A 19,709-nucleotide genomic window follows, 5' to 3' on the forward strand; every position below is an offset into this window, starting at 1 on the left:
ATTAGGATTCGTTTTACTCTTTCTAGTAAGACTACTATGTCTGGTCGTTGATTAGTTGTAACTGCGTGGGGTGGAATCATTCCGCCTGCCACTTTGCACCCATCTAGATCAGCGTATATGACATGGCCAGGGGGAAGAGACTCTTTGATCGTATGGTAAATATATTGCAATACTAGCAGCACCCGTGGAAATCCACGGGTCCGAGGGCCTTTTATTTTTATTTTTTTTTGTAATTTCATAATGATTTGGGGCATTTTATTGTTATTTTCAGTTATTTGTTATTTCGACAACATTTGGTCTGAATGTGTGTCTGTGTGTATGCAGGGCATTGAGCAATATTGAGCAATGAAGGTACATGTATTATGAAGTTAGTGGTTTCTGTTTTAAATATTAAATGTATAATAAATATAAATTATTTTCTGTTGGTTTAATTGATATACACACGCGTCCAAACACACACATCCACATACCACCAGTTATGGGTACTTTGTTAGACTTGTATATATATATATATATATATATATATATATATATATATATACTGTAAAAACATCGGTGTTAGATTTAACACCACGGGTGTTAAATCTAACACCGATCAAACTTCAATAAAGGACCACACCCACAGGTGTTAAAAATGCACTGTGATGGTGTTGAAAAGTGTTCACCTGACACTTCGTGGTGTTAATTTGACACTGAACCTGGTGTTATTTTGACGCTGTACTGGTGTTAATTAAAAAATGACACCACATGGTGTTGATTTGATATTTGTTGGTGTTAATATCAATGGTTTAACACCCGTCCAGCTTCAATAAGAGACCACACCAGCTGGTGTTACTTTGGTGTAAATTTATTTTCACATTTTTTCAAAAATCTAGTATTTTAATGTAAAATTCTTGATCGTCTTGTTTAAATTAAAAATCAAAAAGAAGTGCAGTTACTAAGAAACTCTTCAAAAAACAGTTTAAAATTTGGAAATGACACCCGGAGGTGTTAATTTAACACCATAAATGAGCACCGAAAATTTAACACCAGCTCGGTGTTCACTATTTAACACCGGACTTTTTGCAGTGATATATATATATATATATATATATATATATATATATATATATATGAAGAGTTTGTTTGCAAAAACCGATAAGTCCATATTTGCCCAATGGAGATAATTGTGATTAAAGGTCAAGAAAAATAAAAAGAATAATAAGAAATTTTTTGCTTCTTTTGACCATAACTTTAAAAATGTACCTTTATATGTAGTGACCAATATATCATTTAAAAGGTATTATTTTGTACTTTATGACAGAGACCGTACTTCAAAATCTTCAAAAATGGACTTATCGGTTTTTGCGAACAAACTCTTCATATATATAAAGAGTTTGTTCGCAAAAATCGATAAGTCCATTTTTTAAGATTTTGAAGTACGGTCTCTGTTATAAAGTAAAAAATAGTACCTTTTAAATGATATATTGATCACTACATATAAAGGTACATTTTTGAAGTTATAGTCAAAAGAAGCAAAAGATTTTTATTCTCTTTATTTTTCTTGACCTTGAATCGCAAATATCTCCATTTGGGAAATATGGACTTATCAATTTATGCGAAAAACTCTTATATATATATATATATATATATATATATATAATGCATATACAGATTACAGTATATGTACGGATTTTGCATTTGTTGATAAGATTTTGTGGGTTTTTTTTATATATTATGGTCAATGTTCACATGCACCCAAACACACACATCCACATACAATGGGTTATGGGTATGAGGATTTAATATCTGTACATGAAAGATGTAAGTGAGATTTGTTCTGAATGTGAATCTCCTACATGTATAATGTTGAAGGAAAAGCTCAAAGTTGCTTGAGTATAACATGCAATGAAAATGTAACTTAGATAAGAATGATTGTTGTTTATTATAATAATAATAGTGATACTGGTTTCATTCATAAGAAATGGAAGTGATATTTCACATCTTATACCGGCACATAATTTATTATGGTATCAATTAAGAAAACATCACAGGTAGGACTCCAGAGGCAAGTTAAAATGCATATCATGTACATTTTTACATTAACAATAAAGATGTAATTGAAAAACGAACAAACAAACACATAGATCGTGATATAGGCTTACAGCAGTGCTATAAAAAACATGTCATCTATGCCTAAAACTAATATAGTACTAAAAAATTATGTAAATAAACATGTCATTACTCTGGAAGAAAGATGAAGTAATTCGTTTTAGTTACATGATGTTTATGTGGCGAACGGAGAATTAATGAGGAAACTGGTAACGATAAGCATCTTTTATTATCAGGCAGATCTTTCTGTGAAAGCATGAAGTCAAAGTTAAAATTGCATACTCTAAGTTTTTGAAAGTCTTGATATGGTATAGGCAAATGTAGGGCTTACATAAACATTTCAGTTACGATGATTTTCATCATAATTATACTGACCCTAGGAAATGCAAGTGATATCCATGTTCAATGCAACTGATTGACAAATTGCCCAACATCGACGTAAATGAGCACTGAATTGATCAGTGTTTTTGTAGTAGCCATGATAAAAATCATGGGCGTACATACTCGAGTATGTATACGCCCATGATTTTTATCATGGCTACTACTAAAACACTGATCAATTCAGTGCTCATTTACGTCGATGTTGGGTAATTTGTCAATCAGTTGCATTGAAAACACCTCGACGGAAGAATTTCACTAATTTGAATGATATCCATGTTGTTGGTATAAAGTGACAATTTAATGAATAAAACAAAAGCTGGCAAAAAGGCAAGTATTATGAATATTATGTGTATATACTGATTAGTACATTTATATAAGAACTTAAGTGATTTCCTGTTCTTCTGTCAAAGAATTGTTACTGTATCATGCAATAATATGGCAAGTAGGCAGGTGAAAGGTAATAATGCACATAATTATGGCAACATTATATGCAAATATACTGAGAAGCAAAACAATGAAAAAATTATGGTTGCAATATGTTCATAAGCAAGTTGTAGATAGCATTCAAACATTAACACTTTGATACTTAAGGCATATTTGGCAAGCAATCTGTTCAAGGTGATTTATATTAACTGATGTCTTTGAAGTTCTGACATGACATAGAGCAAGTACAAAAAAAAATGTTTTTATATACACATATATATAAGTAAAGGCATCATTTTCAAAACAAAATGAAGTGAACACAGATAAGACCTTCTGTTTTGAAAATAATGTACTACTGATGTGGGAAATAAATAAACTACTGTAGTTTAATATACAAATTTATGTGAATATTAACATCAATGTAATGCTGATGTAAAGAAACCAAGGTGAATTTATCATATTGCATCAATATTACAGCAATGTTGCAGTGGTGAGGTAAAATATGGTTAACTATTTACATCTTATAGAATATGAATATTAAAATGTTATTTTACAGTACAGCTAAATATAGTAGCACCACATTTGAACACGATTAAATTTTCATATGATTCACTTGTGGTGGGAATTTTGTAAGGCTATTTAAGGTTGATGCTGCTCAGTGTATTTTTTCAAAAAGTTCCATGATATTGGATTGTTACTACTTAGTTGGATTTTATCTTCATTTCTGGATGTGCAGAAATGAAGACTGGAATAATAAATGGATCAAAAGTTTAGTGTTTAATTTCCTTACTCTAATATTTTACATTAATATTCAAGTAAAGGCAAAAACTTAATTACTGACTGTACACAGCCCTGTTGATGTCATGGCGTCTTTTTGGGTTACTTAAGAAGGTTCCATTCCATCAGATGTCTTGGTTTCTGATGTTTCTTCGCTGGCCCATTCCTCCCCATCCGAGTCTGCCAGGGCACTCAGGCTTAACCGTGTTGTATTTAGTTCTTCTTTCATCTGTTCAAGTTCAGCTTTCAGATTCTTATTTTCCTGCTTTAAAGCATGATTTTGTTTTGCTAGTTCTTTTCCTTTGTTGGTGAGGGCTTTTTTGGACATTGCAATTTCTTGTTGTAGGGTTGACATTTGTTCTTCGATGTCCTTGACAATGTTCATCATTATTTTGACTGATGGCTTGACCTTGGTTGTAGTGGTGGTGCCTCAGTCTGGTGCACACACCGACTACTTGTAGTAGTGACCTGTGTATTTTTTCTTGGTCGGATTCTGCCATCCTGTATAGAATGAAAGAATGAAAACAATAAAAAAGGAATTAAATTTACAGTTTGTAAAATGTTAGCAAATAGGTAGTCTACAGAATTTAATCAAAATACACTTGTAGATTTAGTTGAAAATGTTTAATTTTGGTTAATGTAGTGTAAATTTCTAGAATTTCTTATTAATGTTATTTTTTCTTTGTTGATTTATCACATTCACACTGTATCACTATTGGCAGAATGTATATTACAGTATTTTGACATGGGGTAGACCTATACATGGCAATGTAACGGCAAATTTCAAGATTAAAAAAAAAAAAAAAGAAGTGTACAGAAAATGAGATTGAGCTGGGATACTGTACATGGCGATGTAATGGCAAATTTCAAGATTTGAAAAAAAAAAAAAACCCTAAAGTACTCAGAAGATAAGATTAAGCTGTTATTTTATTCAATATGTAGAATCCTTAATCAAATAATTATAGGTTAGTTAAATTGAAGTGACAGTGTGCACTCTTCAGAATGTTTTGTTAATCTGAAAAGAGAAAGGGGCACAGAGAGGGACAAACTCACTTTAGGTTGAAAGAAGCGAGCGGCATGCATACGCGCAACCTTAATTCCCCCTTTTTCGCCTTCCAATTTTTTTTTTTTTTTTTTTTTGGGGGGGGGGAACAACCACCCCCTTTGCCACCCCCCCCCCCCCCCCCCCCAATTGGCTAAGTCGATGTCAGTAACAACATAAGCAGGTTGAAAGAATCTACTCCACGACAACTGTTATAGTAGTCCATCGACTCATTACGGATTACAATTACAACATAATGATATTCATCTGTTACTGCGCTCTGTTCCATCTGCTGGTAAAAACGCCATCTACTGAATCAGGCGGACAGGATTTCTCCTACTACTCCGATCACGTGATAACCCGTGAGGATCTATCCGGATGCAATCGTAAACATCGGGATTGACAGACAAGCTGTGTGAAAGAAGAACAAACCTGCACATTTCGCTGAGTATCTTGGCTGGAAAAAGGTAAGACAAGATTATTGCCGTATTTACACTACCACAGGCAATACAGATTCACAGTTTCTGTGTAATTTCGTCCATAATGTGTCCAAGTGGCCTTCCAAGACTGAAGAGCCCCGGCTTGAACTCGGCTGCACATGAAGGTACGGCCCACTCGCGTGTCGTTGCTGTCGCCTTAGCTGCCCCGTTGCTAATCTGGCCCTCTGCACTCGAATGTATTTTGCAGCAGCTCGCAGCTGCAAACTGGAGTTGATATGGATGTGTGTGTACACAATATTCAATAATGCAATTGCACTCCAGAGTTGAGTGGGCGGTGAAGCGGCCGCGGTATACGCACCTACCCACTACATGTAGCTGACTTGTACCAGGTATCAGTAATCAATCTTTGGGCGCTAGTGTACTTTCGCACCTGTTTGTCAAATGACCCCCAAACATGCACAAAACTTGCATCTGATTCTGAGTGAGATTCAAGTCCAGTAGAAATGGAATTTTCACCATTTTGTCACTTATATCCTTCTCGGAATAATCTCGATCGCAGCTACTCGAATAACCAGGGTGAGTTTGTGCATGTTTGGAGGTCGTTTGACAAACAGGTGCGAAAGTACACTAGCGCCAATCTTTGTACTAAATTTATACAGAGCCCTGTCGCTGATTTTACAAGTGACAAGTGTGGACCTACAACGAGTGTCAGTGTTATCGCCCATTCAATAAATAGCAAATGACAGCTTAGTGGCTTTATTATCACGATTATGCTAGGTACTCAGATACTCCACCCCCAAGCACCTTCTGACCTGGAGATTCTCCCGCCTGAAATCCCTTGCAAACGGGAGACTCCAAATTTATGTGCGTGAAGTGCGAAGTCCCTTGCGGTCTGGGTCCAGGGCCCGCTTAGGGCCCTAGAAATTTTAGGGTTCCAGTAACCGCAGCAGCGACCCCATACGAACAAATACGTACCGTAAAGGGTTACTGTGTTACAGCGCCCCGCGACGGGGTTAGGGTTCCAGATGCTCTCTCGTGCTATCTCATGCTTATTTTTTGACATACGATGATGCTAAGTAAGATATCATTTCAAGCGGGAGACAAAGAGCCAGGGCGGGAGAAATTGCGTCTCAAGCGGGAGAACAGGAGATTTTGCAAAAATGAGTTTTCGGCAAAGAGGTTCTATATATGTAATAGAGCGCACGCTCGCATACAGAAGCGGGGCCAATTGAACGACCCGCCGCCATTAGCAAAGAGGTCGACTACCAGAAGACTGAACCCGGAAGTGCCTATAGTAATACATGTAACGTACAGTTTCGAAGATGAGGTTGGGTTGGAAAAATCATTCTAATTTTAAGGAAAATCAATATTTGTCCATATGCCTCCGGATTTTATAAGAGAGATATATTCTCAACACAGTATACGTGTTTTGATGAAAAAAGGACTTGCTCTAATGTGTCAAATATGTGCCTTAACATGAAGCCAAAATTGCCAAACAGGCATTCATGCATTCATACTACATAATAAAGATTGCAGAAAGGTACAGTGTATGCTCTGTGGTATGGGAGTACTGATTTCACATAATATATGTGACCCGCTACAACAAAATGGTCCTAAAGTCGCGCACGGTCGAAGCCGTGAAAATCGAGTTTGAAGTCCGAGCATCAAAATTGGTCAAAACTTACGATTTTCTGAATTTGACCAGGGAGGTGAGACAAAAGGAGTCTGACATGTCTTCTATCATCTGTCGAAATTTTGAAGCAAAATGATGAAAGGAAAGACCAAAAAATGGCGTTTTTCTGGGCCATGTTTTTTGGCGTTTCAACGAAGCAGAAACTGGTTCGAACATTTGGATTGAGCGCCACACAAAGGCTCCGCCCCTAACAACGACCAGCGTGATCTCATTGGTCAGTTTGCCGCTTGCCGCTAACCGAAGCGTGAAGCTCGCACACTGCCCAGTCGACTGGTGCGTGCTGGCGGGGTGCGCTATGCCCAGCCGGCCCAGCCGCTTCTCCTGGCATCCTGGTCACTGATTGGTCGGTGAGGAGACCGCCGACGCTGTGTTTGAATGAGCATTTCGGGGGTTGCTAGGGCTTACCTTCTATTGTCCGGAGGTGAATACTGACTGCGTGTCCCGTGATCGTGATTGCGTCGCAAGAAGAACTTTTAGAGCGCTTTTCTCGAAACTGTGATTTCCCAGACGTCTTGACATGCTCTCTTTTAAACATCGATATCTCCGCATCCGATTATTTTTATAAGATGTGTTATATATCAATTTAAAGCAGAAAGATTAGGGACTTGTGTCATGCAATTTTCAAATAATCGACCTCGCCCGACTTTAGGATCATTTTGTTGTAGCGGGTCACATATGTCACTTAGAAACATCAGACACACATACAACACACATTCCCACACCCACCCACACACATACGCACACACATGTACACACCAAACCACATTTTTTTTCAAATTCTTACACACACACACACACACACACACACACACACACAAAACACACTGTGTGTTGTGTGTGTGTGTGTGTGTGTGTATGTGTGTTGGAATTTGAAAAAACTGTGGTTTGGTGTGTACGTGTGTGTGCGTATGTGTGTGTTTGTTGTGAGTGTGTGTGTGTTTGTTGTGGGTGTGTGTGTGTGTGTGGGAGTGGTTGCTGTATGCGTGTGGGAGTGTGTGTTGTATGTGTGTCTGATGTTTCTAAGTGACGAATATTATGTGAAATCAGTACTCCCATACCAAAGAGTATACACTGTTCCTTTCTGCAGTCTTTATAATGTAGTATGAATGCATGAATGCCTGTTTGGCAATTTTGGCTTCATGTTAAGACACATATTTGACACATTAGAGCAAGTCCTTTTTTCATCAAAACACGTATACTGTGTTGAGAATGTATCTCACTTATAAAATCAGGAGGCATATGGACAAATAATGATTTTCCTTAAAATTAGAATGATTTTTCCAACCCAACCCCATCTTCGAAGCTGTACTTTACGTGTATTACTATAGGCACTTCCGGGTTCGGGCTTCTGGTAGTCGACCTCTTTTGTGCGCGCGCGCCACTGTTCAGTTGGCCCCGTTTTCATTTGTACTCACTGAATGGTGAGCGCTTACTCTATTACATGTATATAAAACCTCTTTGGTTTTCGGCGAGAGATCTCCCGTCGAAAGTGGGAGAGTTGGAGTCTCTGGGTACTGAAACAATTTTTGGCGCTAGTGTACTTTCGCACCTGTTTGTCAAATGATCTCCAAACATGCACAAACTCACTAGTCTAAATGTTCAACAGCCTCAAATATAGAACTCCTAGGCCTATTTGCATCTGCTGAATGAGATTCAAGGCCAGTAGAAAAGAAATTTTCACTGTTTTGACACTTTTACACTTGTCGGATTATGTTGATCGCAGCTAGTTCGCTCTGTGATACGTACGTTGTACAGCAGCAGACACCGCAGCATGGTGTACACACATTCACAGCAGCGAGCACCACGATTGATCTGAATGTAGCTATCTCATAGCGATCAGAGCAAGTTCTCCTATGGTATCTTTGAAAAGATAATACTTTTTCCGCCTTTCAGCTTGTACTGAGTCGCGGGAGCGATTGAGGATTGGGGTTGTTCATGTGTGTATGTGTGTGCGCGCACATGCGTGCGTATGTGTGAGGTTGTGTGTGTATGTGTGTGAATGAAAGAAGATTGTAAAAAATGTGGTTGTAAGACAAGGGTAGGGTGAAAGAATATAAAGCCTATAAGGCTAGGAAAAGGGGGAAGGAAATGAAAGAAAATATTTAAAAAATGGAAAAATGAAACAAAAGGTTTGCAAAATAGAGCATACACTAAAAGATAATGGAAGGAAAGAAAGAAGAGAAACTTGCATTATAAAGGAAAGCAAGGGAGCGATGGGTATGTTTGAAAAGAAAAGCGGAAAGCAGAGAATACTAGATTGAAAACAGAAAAGCACTAGGTAGAAAAATAGAATGAGAGATGAATCAAAACTTGATGAAAGCAAAGATGAATAGGAAGGAAAGAAAGACTTATACAGGTTGAAAAGGAAACAAAAGGATTTGTTAGACACATAAAAAAAGATATTAAAGAGGATAGAAGGCTTGTAGTTGGATAGAAAAACAACCCATGAAGGAAACAATGAGCAATTAGCGAGAAAGTACAGTTAAATAGGAATTGAGAAAGTTAAACAAGAGGAAAACCACAAAGAAATAATTGATAGGAAGGAAAGGGAAATTTAGCTATAGCTTCTACCTGAAAATAAAAGATGAAAATATAAAAAAGAAAGAGAAAGATATACAGTAAGTGGCAGCACACACTCGCGTATGCGCTCAACCGCTTTGAAGCTACAACCATTAACGGAAGGCTTGGCTGAGGAAAAAAACAAAATTTGCTTTTCAACGACACCATAGAAAAAGCCGCTGTGTGGCTACATGCAGACCAAAATGATCGACCCTTAGTGCATGCACTGAACGTATTCGTACTGTGCTTGTGTACAGAGCAGCATTTCAAGCAATCAAGATTTTCCAACGATTTCCCGACACATGTACTAAAAGCAACTTCTATTCGACTTTGGAGACCAAGATGCATGTATTTTAGGTTACTGAATAACAAGGGTGAGTTTGGACATTTAGAGTGAGTTTGTGCATGTTTGGAGATCATTTGACAAACAGGTACGAAAGTACACTAGCGCCCAATTTTTTTTTTTTACAACTTGTAAGTTGTATGGTCTAAATAGATCTAGAGTAGGCCCTAAATCTAGATCTAACATTACTAGATTAGACCATAGACTGGACCTAGGTGTTGGACATAAAAAAGTGATGTCCCATTTTGCAAATGTATAGTGCGCCATTCAGGGTCTGTCAAACATTCCAACATTATGACATCGCTGAAAATACATATGATCATATCAAGCTCTTTCTACCAATCATGAGGTAGAGATTTTTTTTTTTATTTGTTTTTTTATCCACAATATAATATAAACTATACAGATGTACAGCCCTGGAGGAAACACGGTCTGTTTGCAGAGCAGAATCTCTGAAGAGAATTGAGAAATACTGTAGAGTTAACCAGAAATTTTTGTGTGCATTTTAATTTTTGGAATTTCGCGAGAGCCAAGGTTAGCAAAATTAAAATGCAAACAAAAGTTCTTTTCTACCCCATATGCATTGAATGCCAGTTGCAATACATGAAAATTTCATGCCACGAAAAAGGCCGTTGGCTCCAATTCATCAAAATTTCATGACGCGAATATTTTCGGTTTTACAATGCTCAGCATAGCCAGGAATTCAAAGTTTATTTAATGGATATTGGTTTTGAAATGGCTGAGATATCCAAAAACAAAGAGATCCTATAAAAGATGGGACCCACATTTTATTAGGACCACTTTGTTTTGCTTTGTTTTAATGTATCTTAGCCATTTCAAAACTGATTCTCATCAAATAAACTTTGAATTTCTCTTTGAATTGTATACTCTCAAACATTTCATAGGTGATCTGATTTCTGATCATCCCACAAAAAGTTAAAATCTGAATCCCCCATCTTAACCAAAGCTTTACCATTCCTTTATGACAGAGATTGTTATTATTAGTACATTTCAGAAAATTTGAAAAACCTTACCATCTCAAGACATGAAGTTTCTTGGTTGTGCCATTTGTTCTGCAAATTAAAAGATGTACAGTACATGATGCACTGAATCTTGAAGGCATCATCATATTGCCAATTGAGCCACAACACAACCATTGTACTGTAGTGAGTATGAGCAAGGAGGTTCTAGAGAATGGAGTCACAACCGTCTTATTTCCTTTGCTAGATGTTCGAAGCCACCGCTCAAAAATATTTGAAGCATGTGCCAAACAGGATCTGCCCGCGCAGATACGAAGATAATTGACTCGTGTCTCATTGCATAATCACCAGCCACTTTCAAAGGAAGATATGTCTGGCCACTTTCAAAGGAAGATATGTCTTTGTGATGGTAATTACTTTTCGCTATCCCTTCTTATAAAAGCTAGGTGGTACAGACACAAGGATGCGCGAATAGAAATTGAGCAAAAAATGCTGAAATAAAGATGAAAATTACTTGATTGGGCATACCTGGGCACTAATGTAATATATCTATCAATAAAGAATTATACTTGAAGATTATTCCATATTAGATTCATTTGCGGAAATTATGCAGAAAAGTGATAAAATCAGCTTTCAAGGATGGTACAGTTTTAAACATTTTCATATGATGAAGCTCTGATTTACACTTTTGCACAAATTTCTGGATGGAATTGACTTTTGTTTTTCATGCTTTATCATTAAGTGAAGTTTCATCTCATTTAATAGATAAATAAGCAAAATATGGCCAACATTATGATAATGTTCAAAATGAATCTTCAGATTGCTCAGCAAGACGGCGGCATCAAACATCGATCATCAAAGGCACAGATGCAGCTGTGGAATTCTTTTGTGCATCAATAGAAATCTGACAACTGTTTGAATAATATTACAGCCAGTTGGAACTCCATGCATAAAACCTCCTTGGTATGAGCCATTACATGGCTGGCCAAAGATGGGGCATGGCATTCAGGAACCTGTGGTGTGCATTGTCCGGCAATTCATCCTAAACTGCTGTTGAATATCCCTTCTCACGCTTAGTTTTCATGACTGGGGAAGTTATTGTAAATTCTTCATCTTCTTCCTCTTCTCTTCTGAAATCTTTGGCTAAGTTTTGTCGTGCACTTATAAAATCTTCTTTTGTCAGTAGTAAAGAATGACCTTACACGAAATATATATACTATGAATGCATGGTTAGTAATTTGTCCCAGTTGAATCAATGTCCAGTCCTGTTTAAGCAGTAAAATTAATTTGCAGTGGGAATGTTATGATGATGTTATCCAATTCAGACAGTGTTCTCATTAACCCGAGTCCCTATTATTATCAAATGCTGGTGACTGTTTATCATCCGAATTCTATCAACTTACCAAGGCTTTGTAATTTTCATTTATTTACTTCTGTGCATCTGATATGAAGGGATGGATCCCATTGGTACCAAGTCGGACATCATCCAGGTGTCATCGTTGGAGAGATGGGCAGACACCGCCATCCCATCCTACAGTGTCAGCGGCGATGAGAGGGACTCCAAGTTTCCCTCTAGACCAGACTTAAACAAAAAATTGGTGTTGTGGTAAGGATGTATGATGCTTGATCATTTTCTGTCATTTTTAACTAATTCTGATAACCATTCTTTGATAGAATATAGCTGACAGTATTAATTCACAGTAGGGTACCTACAGTGCACTCCCGTTATAACAAACACAGTTATAATGAAATTCCGGTTACAGCGAAATAAAAATCCAGGTTGCAAAATGTTTTTGTAATGATATTTGTTCGGTTAAAACAAAATTTTGATATAGCGAAAGAAATCTGCCGGTCTCAAGGACTTTGTGATAACGGGAGTCCACTGTATTTATTCACCATATGTTACACTCTCTCCCCGCTGTCCAAAGTTTGAGTTGCACTCTGCTTTAGATGCGATTGTGCTCCAGATATACTGTGTAAATTGATGAAGGCTGCTGAATGCAGTTTCTCATTTTGTGGACATGCCTTGCAGAGCACATTGCCCCGAGAGCATTGCTTCTCACTCTCATCATCTGTTTTCAAATTTCAAAAAAAAAAAAATAAAAATAAAAATAGGAGATCTTTAATTAAAAACAAAACAAAACAATACATGAACTCATTTGTCAAATAAAGGGTATTTGCAGAATGCCTGGGACTAATGTATTCAGACTTAACATCCAAGATATGCTGTTGCCAAACTTTTGCAAAGAGACTTCTTGTGGTCAAGGAACTGTTTTTAGAAGAATGTTGCAGTTATAAAATAAGGAAGTGTGGAAAGTGCTCACAACACTTCCCATACATTCATAGTTGCTGTTGACAGAAAATGTCAATAATGACTGTAGTGGTGACAAATGGTGGTGTTACACTACCCAAATAACACAATGCAGATAATGATAAAAACTTAGCACAGTAATGTAGTCTGTGTCAAACTGCCCATTTAATGTGATTATTTCTACTATATTAGGAATTATTTTACTAATTTCCCACCACTGTACGAGCTTGGCTGCTGTGATGCACCAGCTAGCTGTATCAATATGCACACAAAGCATGACACTATTTCACCAAGAGGTATTCTACTCTGCCCAAATAACATGTTCAGGTTGAAAATCTTTCTCCTTTGTAAGATTTTGATTGAGTTACAGATCATGCTACTTTGGACAATTTTTGAGTTGCACTGCAAAACTAGTGCAGTGATTTTAGCCCACTAGAAATCATTGCACTGTTTTGCGCAGCATTACACCGCCTTTAAGTCTCTCTAACATGTCCTGTTTGCCTCACATTCTTATGTCACAATTTACCACTGCCACACAGGGAAGGTGACCTTTGCACCCTGGATGTCATCGCCATCATCCACCCCACCAACGAGTCTCTCACGGAGCCCTGCCCTCTTACCAACAAGATCTTCAGCCTGGCAGGTCACGACCTCGTACAGGAGATACAGACCTCCTTTAGGAGTGAGTAGATCGTTTGTGTGTTTGTTGCTGTATATGCCATCATATTTAGCGAGTCTAATATTTTGCAAATTGGGACTTCCCAACAATTTGTGATTGTGGAGGACAGTTGTGAATAGAGAAATGTATACTTGCATGTCACATTCATGTCGTGATGGGAGTTAATATTTTCGCATGTGTTTGAATTTGCTAAAGGCACCTGACTCAAGAAATGAAGTGGAAAACCTCGTGAAATATTTGGCATACAGTATCCTACCCCAGATCATTCATAGAATGGACTATTTCTGTACTGTATTAAAATTTATGAATATGTTTCTTTTCCTATAGCCTATGAACAGACCACTGTATTCACTTGCGACTTCCATCTTATTTTTGCAGGCAGGAATTCACTTAGCATTAATAACTTGTTGCTAGGTAGGGCAATCCTCCTGCAAATGTTGTGGTTGTTAAGGCAGTCTTTTATGAACAAAGCATGCATTGAAGTTGAATACATTACAGAAACAGTCCATTGAATCATGTTTAAAAGAGTTTGTTGACCCTCAACTCATGAATATTTTACAAAGTATTGACAGAGGAAATATGTTGGCATTACACTACTCAAGACTTGATTGTACAATAAAGGTTAGCATTTTTCAAATATTGTGTTCTATTATATTCCCTATTTTTATGAAGTGTGCCAGGTATCCCCAGGCCAGGCTCATAGGGTGGGCCCGAATACCCCAAAATGAGCAAATTTTTGTGATATTTGATATTTTTAGGGAGAGATATTCACTCACAGTTTTACAGTTTGTGAAACACATGTCATTACCGTAAGTATTCTTGAAAGAAAATATGTATGCACTTTTAAAGGTCAATTTTTGTTTCTCTGTTCATTGTTGATGCCAAGTGTGGTCCAGTTTCAGAGATAAAATCTCTCTTTATTAGAAACTTAAATGAGAATCAAAATCAGAAATCACAATGGTTTTCAACTGAAGAAGGATTTATTGTTACATTGAACCCAAGATCTTGCAAAAAAACTGTGTAACTGTTATGTGAATCTCATGCTGTAAAAGATTTTATTAAATGTTGCCCTAGATTGTATTTTGAAGATTGCACTGCTGATCTACAAAGTTTAACAAACATATTAGAAAAATTCAAAATTGTAGATCAATAGTTGTGATCTTCAAAATAAAGAGAATGGCATTTGATCAATTTTTTTTTCAAGCACGTCTTCTCTCCTCTGCCTGAATAATCTTTTCTTTCCACTTAAATCCTGTTCACAATGCAGGTCACCGTGGTGATTTATAGTTCTAATCTTTTTTCAAACTTTCCCACATCCCATCTCACCTCCTCCTTAGTTTGTCGAACTGGGGATGCCAAAATTACCAAGGCATACAAGCTTCCCAGTAGATACGTCATCCACACGGTTGGCCCACGCTACAACATCCGCTACAGAACGGCAGCTGAGAGCGCTCTCTACAATTGCTATAGAAACTCGCTGCTTCTCGCAAAGTGAGTGTGTTCGCTTGTTACCATTTCATGTCATATTCTTTGACATTAAAATTGAACTGTAAGAAGCTTCTTTTAAATTCATTTACAAAACTTTTATCCTGTAGAGCTAGAAACATTTGCGCGTTGTAGTTGAGGGCCTTTTTTGCAGCATGAAACTTTTGTGAATCGACACTGGCATTCAATGCATTGTGTAGACAAAAAAGTTGCGCAAATCCTGGCTCCACCAGAAAATAATGCTTCATCACATGTAATCAACTTCGTCATTTTGTGCTTATTCTCAATGATTTTTACATGCATGGTCTAGATAGGATGTCGTATAGTTGTTGTTGTTTTTTTTGTTAAGGTAAATACAAATGATTAATTCACTATTAGGCAGTGAGTGCAGTGAAGTATGAAAAGTGTGTGAAATTGGGTTAGGAGATTTTTTGACTGCATTAAAAAAAAAAAGCAACAACCAAAAGTCAAAAGGTTTAAGAAAGGAAGAACTTATTTTGCAGATACTTCTTGCCGACTATGTATTCTTCACTCCTTGAACCGTGAAGAAATACTGGTAATCCCCTTCTGCAGCTCATTCTGGAAGCTGAACTGGAATATATTTGTAAACACATGTGTTTGATATGTTTGCAGTATTTATACATGATATGCAATGTACTGGTACACTCAGTTCAAGTTCAGCTTCAAGACAAACTGTTTACACAAAGACTTGATGCATTGCCAAATTGTTTTGATGTGAATATAAACGTGTAATGTGTCGACGTGAGGAGAATTAAAATTAGTAAGTAAGCGATTCAGCTCTGCATACAGGCCCATGCATAGGTGACACTGTGTGAAGAACCACATCATTCTGACTTCATCGATTTCCTATTACTTTTTCTGTCCCTTGTCTGGTTGAATTTCAGCCTTTTCTCTGATGAGATGAAGAAATCCAGACATCTCTTACCCATTTAAAGATTGGACTCTATGGCAGTTGATACCTTTCTTAAACCTTCCCTTATTTCAAGCATAAAACTTTAAACTACAGCAGGGTTCGAAATTGGCGATGGTCTGCTGGCCATTGGCCACCCGAAATCACATCGGACTAGCTAAAAATCGTAAAATTCTGAAGTTACTAGTCCGTCTGGCTAGCCAAAATATTGCTTCAGTGTCAAAATTGATTCTAAGTAGTCCGCCGGGCTAGTTAAAAAAAAAAGAAGAAGTTAAGTGCGACCCCTGTTAACAGTAAATTCAAACTCAGTAGTAATAGTTGGCACCTGGATAGGGCATCACAGTAGGTAGTTCTCCCTCTTGCTCAGCTAGCTATGTGGGCAAGAGCTCCATACTTTCACTGGCAAGGGCACGATTATTCAACTTGCCCTACAGTGAATTTTAATTGATCGATCTTCTGGCAAGTAGGCATATTTTTAGTTGCAGCACTGTGGTTCATGGTAGCTTGTTCTTTATAGTGGCTGGGTTGCAAGTAATGTATGAACTGTGGCAGTTGAAGGGAATTCCCCTATTTTGTATTGAAAGTGTGTGTGGTTTTTTTATTTTTTTTTTTAAATGATAATTTGTGGTAGAGGATATGGTAGCATTCCTGAGATAAATGGTATTCCCGTCAAATCATTAAAGTGTGCCATGTTATGCATACTGTACAGATGAGACTCCATTAAATACATGCACTGTACACTAGGCCAGAATGAGTTGGGGTTTGTTGTGGGTCCTTGAGAGATACTTGACATGTATATTTTAAGGCCCACCACAATTAATCCATTAGGTCTTTGGGTAATTTTGCTGTAGAAATTACTATCTTGTACTCTGAAGTTTACTGCATCTCCCGTATTGAAGAAAGATTGAGGAGTTGGTCAAATGCATCATATCTGTGCTAAATGCAACAAAAAAAAAAAAAAAAAAGAATTCAAAATTGCCAATTTGGGGAGAGAAATAAGAACTACCATTTCCTAAATTTTGTTCCCAATGAAAGAATCTGTTATACAGTGTGGAATTAAGAGAGTTTAGCAAATTCAGTAATTTTGTACAAGTTTGTAAGCACCAAAAGGCTCATTTGAAAGAAAATGTTGTCCCCTTAGCATGTATATCTATAATGTATTAAAAAATGTCAAAGAATTGTACAAATTTGGCTAAAAAGACAAAGCACCAAACCTGGAAAATGTGGTTTTAGGAACTTGGTTTTATGGACCTCAAAATCGGGCAGTCAATTTTAGGACCCCATCTGGTTCTGAAAAGTCTGTGCAGTAGGGATAACTTCTTTAATGTCTGTACCACCCAACCAAAACCATCCATTAGTTGTCACTTTGGATCTCAGCTGTCAGCCACCATATAATTAATGTCCACTTAAAATTTTCTTCCCCCTTGTGTTTGTTATTGCGCACTTTATGTTACAAATGATATACAAATGATGGCGATGTGGTTGCTATGACATGTTATTATGATCCATGTCAGTTTTAGAGGGTTCTACAAACTCACTTATCTGCAACTAAATCCCTTTCCAGGACGGGTCAAAAAAATTCTACAATCTCTTTGGTTTAGAGCAGTGTGTCCAGCTTTACTGGTCACACGTTCAAGAGCAAATAATCATAATAATTGCGATCACTGGCGTTTGACACTTTAAACAAGTTATCGCACACTTGTAGTAAAATATAAACTTTTTCGCTTATAACTTGGTCCCTTATTTAATACAGCACACATTACTGGAAACCCTGCAGATTACAAGATGATAGGACTGCAGCAATTTTAAATCTTCCTTGCACATTTTGTCGGTATGAATGTCTTTTGATATTTTTATTGCTTGATGCGCATTCAAGAGATCAAGGGAGGGAGAGGGGGAAGTACTGGTAATGTACTTTCTGTGGATTTATGAAATATGATCCCGCAATATGATCCTGAGATACAGGTGTATGTTGTTACATTATCTCTATCGATCATACCGAGTGCCATTCATGCGTGTAATTTAATACAGAAAGGATAAAAAGGGAAAGAAGAGGTGAGGCTGGACTATGGGTCGTGCATGCATATATTTCACTTGGCATAGTGCCATGATTTATGCTTGTTACGACTGGTTTTCATGAGATTTTCTACCTTTGCAGTATAATAGCATTAATACAGTAAATGCATCATAAACCATTTACAGCTTGTCAGCACTGTATAACATTACAAACCTTCCGGACTATTTTAAAAGCAAACTTGAATTTTTGCTGGGCCTTCCATTCAAATATTACAAATGTATGCATACATTGTACACTCACTCACTCACACATACACATGCATGCACATGCACACAAATATACCATTGTGAGTATTAAAGGACAAGTTCACCTTCATAAACATAAGGATTGAGAGAATGCAGCAATATTAGTAGAACACATCAGTGAAAGTTTGAGGAAAATTAGACAATCGATGCAAAAGTTATGAGTTTTTAAAATTTTTGTGTTGGAACTGCTGGATGAGGAGACTACTCCAGCTTGTGATGTCATATGCGTACAACAGTATAAAGAAAATATAAAGAAAATTCAACATATTTTCACTTTTTTCACATAATAAAAGAGCACTTGACTTGCCTCTTTCTAAAGGCAGGGGGAATAATATTACCCATAACATATGTCAGTAACAAGTCAAGGGAATGTGCACTTTTTTCAAAAGATGAAATTTTGTAAAATTCTCTTTATATTTTCCTTATATTGTTGTACTCATGTGACATCATGCTGCAGTAGCCTTCTCATCCAGCGGTGACTGCACAAAAACTTCAAAAATTCATAATTTTTGAACGGATTGTCTGATTTTCCTCAAACTTTCAATGATGTGTTCTACTGATACTGCTACATTCTCTCAATCCTTATGTTTATGAAGGTGAACTTGTCCTTTAAGTATAAGTAATTTGTATTAGGCATCAAGCTTTTAATTGCAAAAACTGTTGTTTTGTTTTTCAAAACTAGATATTCTCTATTTGTTTTTATATTTCAGGATATTGCTTCATGCCAGTGGTTTGAATAATATTTTGCTGTACTGAAGGAATCTACAACAGATTTGTCACATAAAATGCCATATTCCAGCGCTAGTATTCAAAGAGAGAGAGAGAGAGAGAGAAAGAAAGAAATATAAAAATATCATTTCAGCTAGTTATAATTTGCCAGCTTGACTTTATAAAAGTTAGAATTTACGGAATTATTCCAATTTGCTGCCTTTGATATTTGACTCCAGGTAAACCTGCTGACTCAAATACCCATTTACAGTACATGTACGACATTCTCTCCCAATGTGAAGTCATTATGCAGTTTTATATCTTCTCCAATGCCATTAAATGTTTTGTCTGGTAGAAAAACAAACAATGATGGCAAATAAGAAGCATCAAACATAGCAAAGGTCGTTGGTGTGTGATTGGAATGCATTTGCTGAAAATATCAAAGAAACTGGAGCACAAGGTTATACTCTTAATAGCTGTATTGCCAAGTGGAATTTCATGGGTAGGGTAGATGCATGTTACATGGTTTTGAGTTCAACACGCT

General features: G+C 37.0%; 1 protein-coding gene across 1 annotated transcript in view; it reads left to right on the forward strand.

The window, feature by feature from the left end:
* Positions 1-5,081: 5,081 nt before the first annotated feature.
* The window catches only part of LOC140242238 (protein GDAP2 homolog), a 67,395-nt gene continuing 52,767 nt past the window's right edge, over positions 5,082-19,709 (forward strand). Inside the window, exons 1-4 of the mRNA XM_072321984.1 lie at positions 5,082-5,181; positions 12,182-12,335; positions 13,580-13,722; positions 15,057-15,210. Coding sequence (XP_072178085.1) covers positions 12,184-12,335; positions 13,580-13,722; positions 15,057-15,210 — 449 coding nt within the window. The 5' untranslated portion in view covers positions 5,082-5,181; positions 12,182-12,183. The remainder of the gene's footprint in view (positions 5,182-12,181; positions 12,336-13,579; positions 13,723-15,056; positions 15,211-19,709) is intronic.

The sequence above is a fragment of the Diadema setosum genome, chromosome 19, assembly GCF_964275005.1.
Source record: "Diadema setosum chromosome 19, eeDiaSeto1, whole genome shotgun sequence".
In the NCBI taxonomy this organism is placed as follows: domain Eukaryota; kingdom Metazoa; phylum Echinodermata; class Echinoidea; order Diadematoida; family Diadematidae; genus Diadema; species Diadema setosum.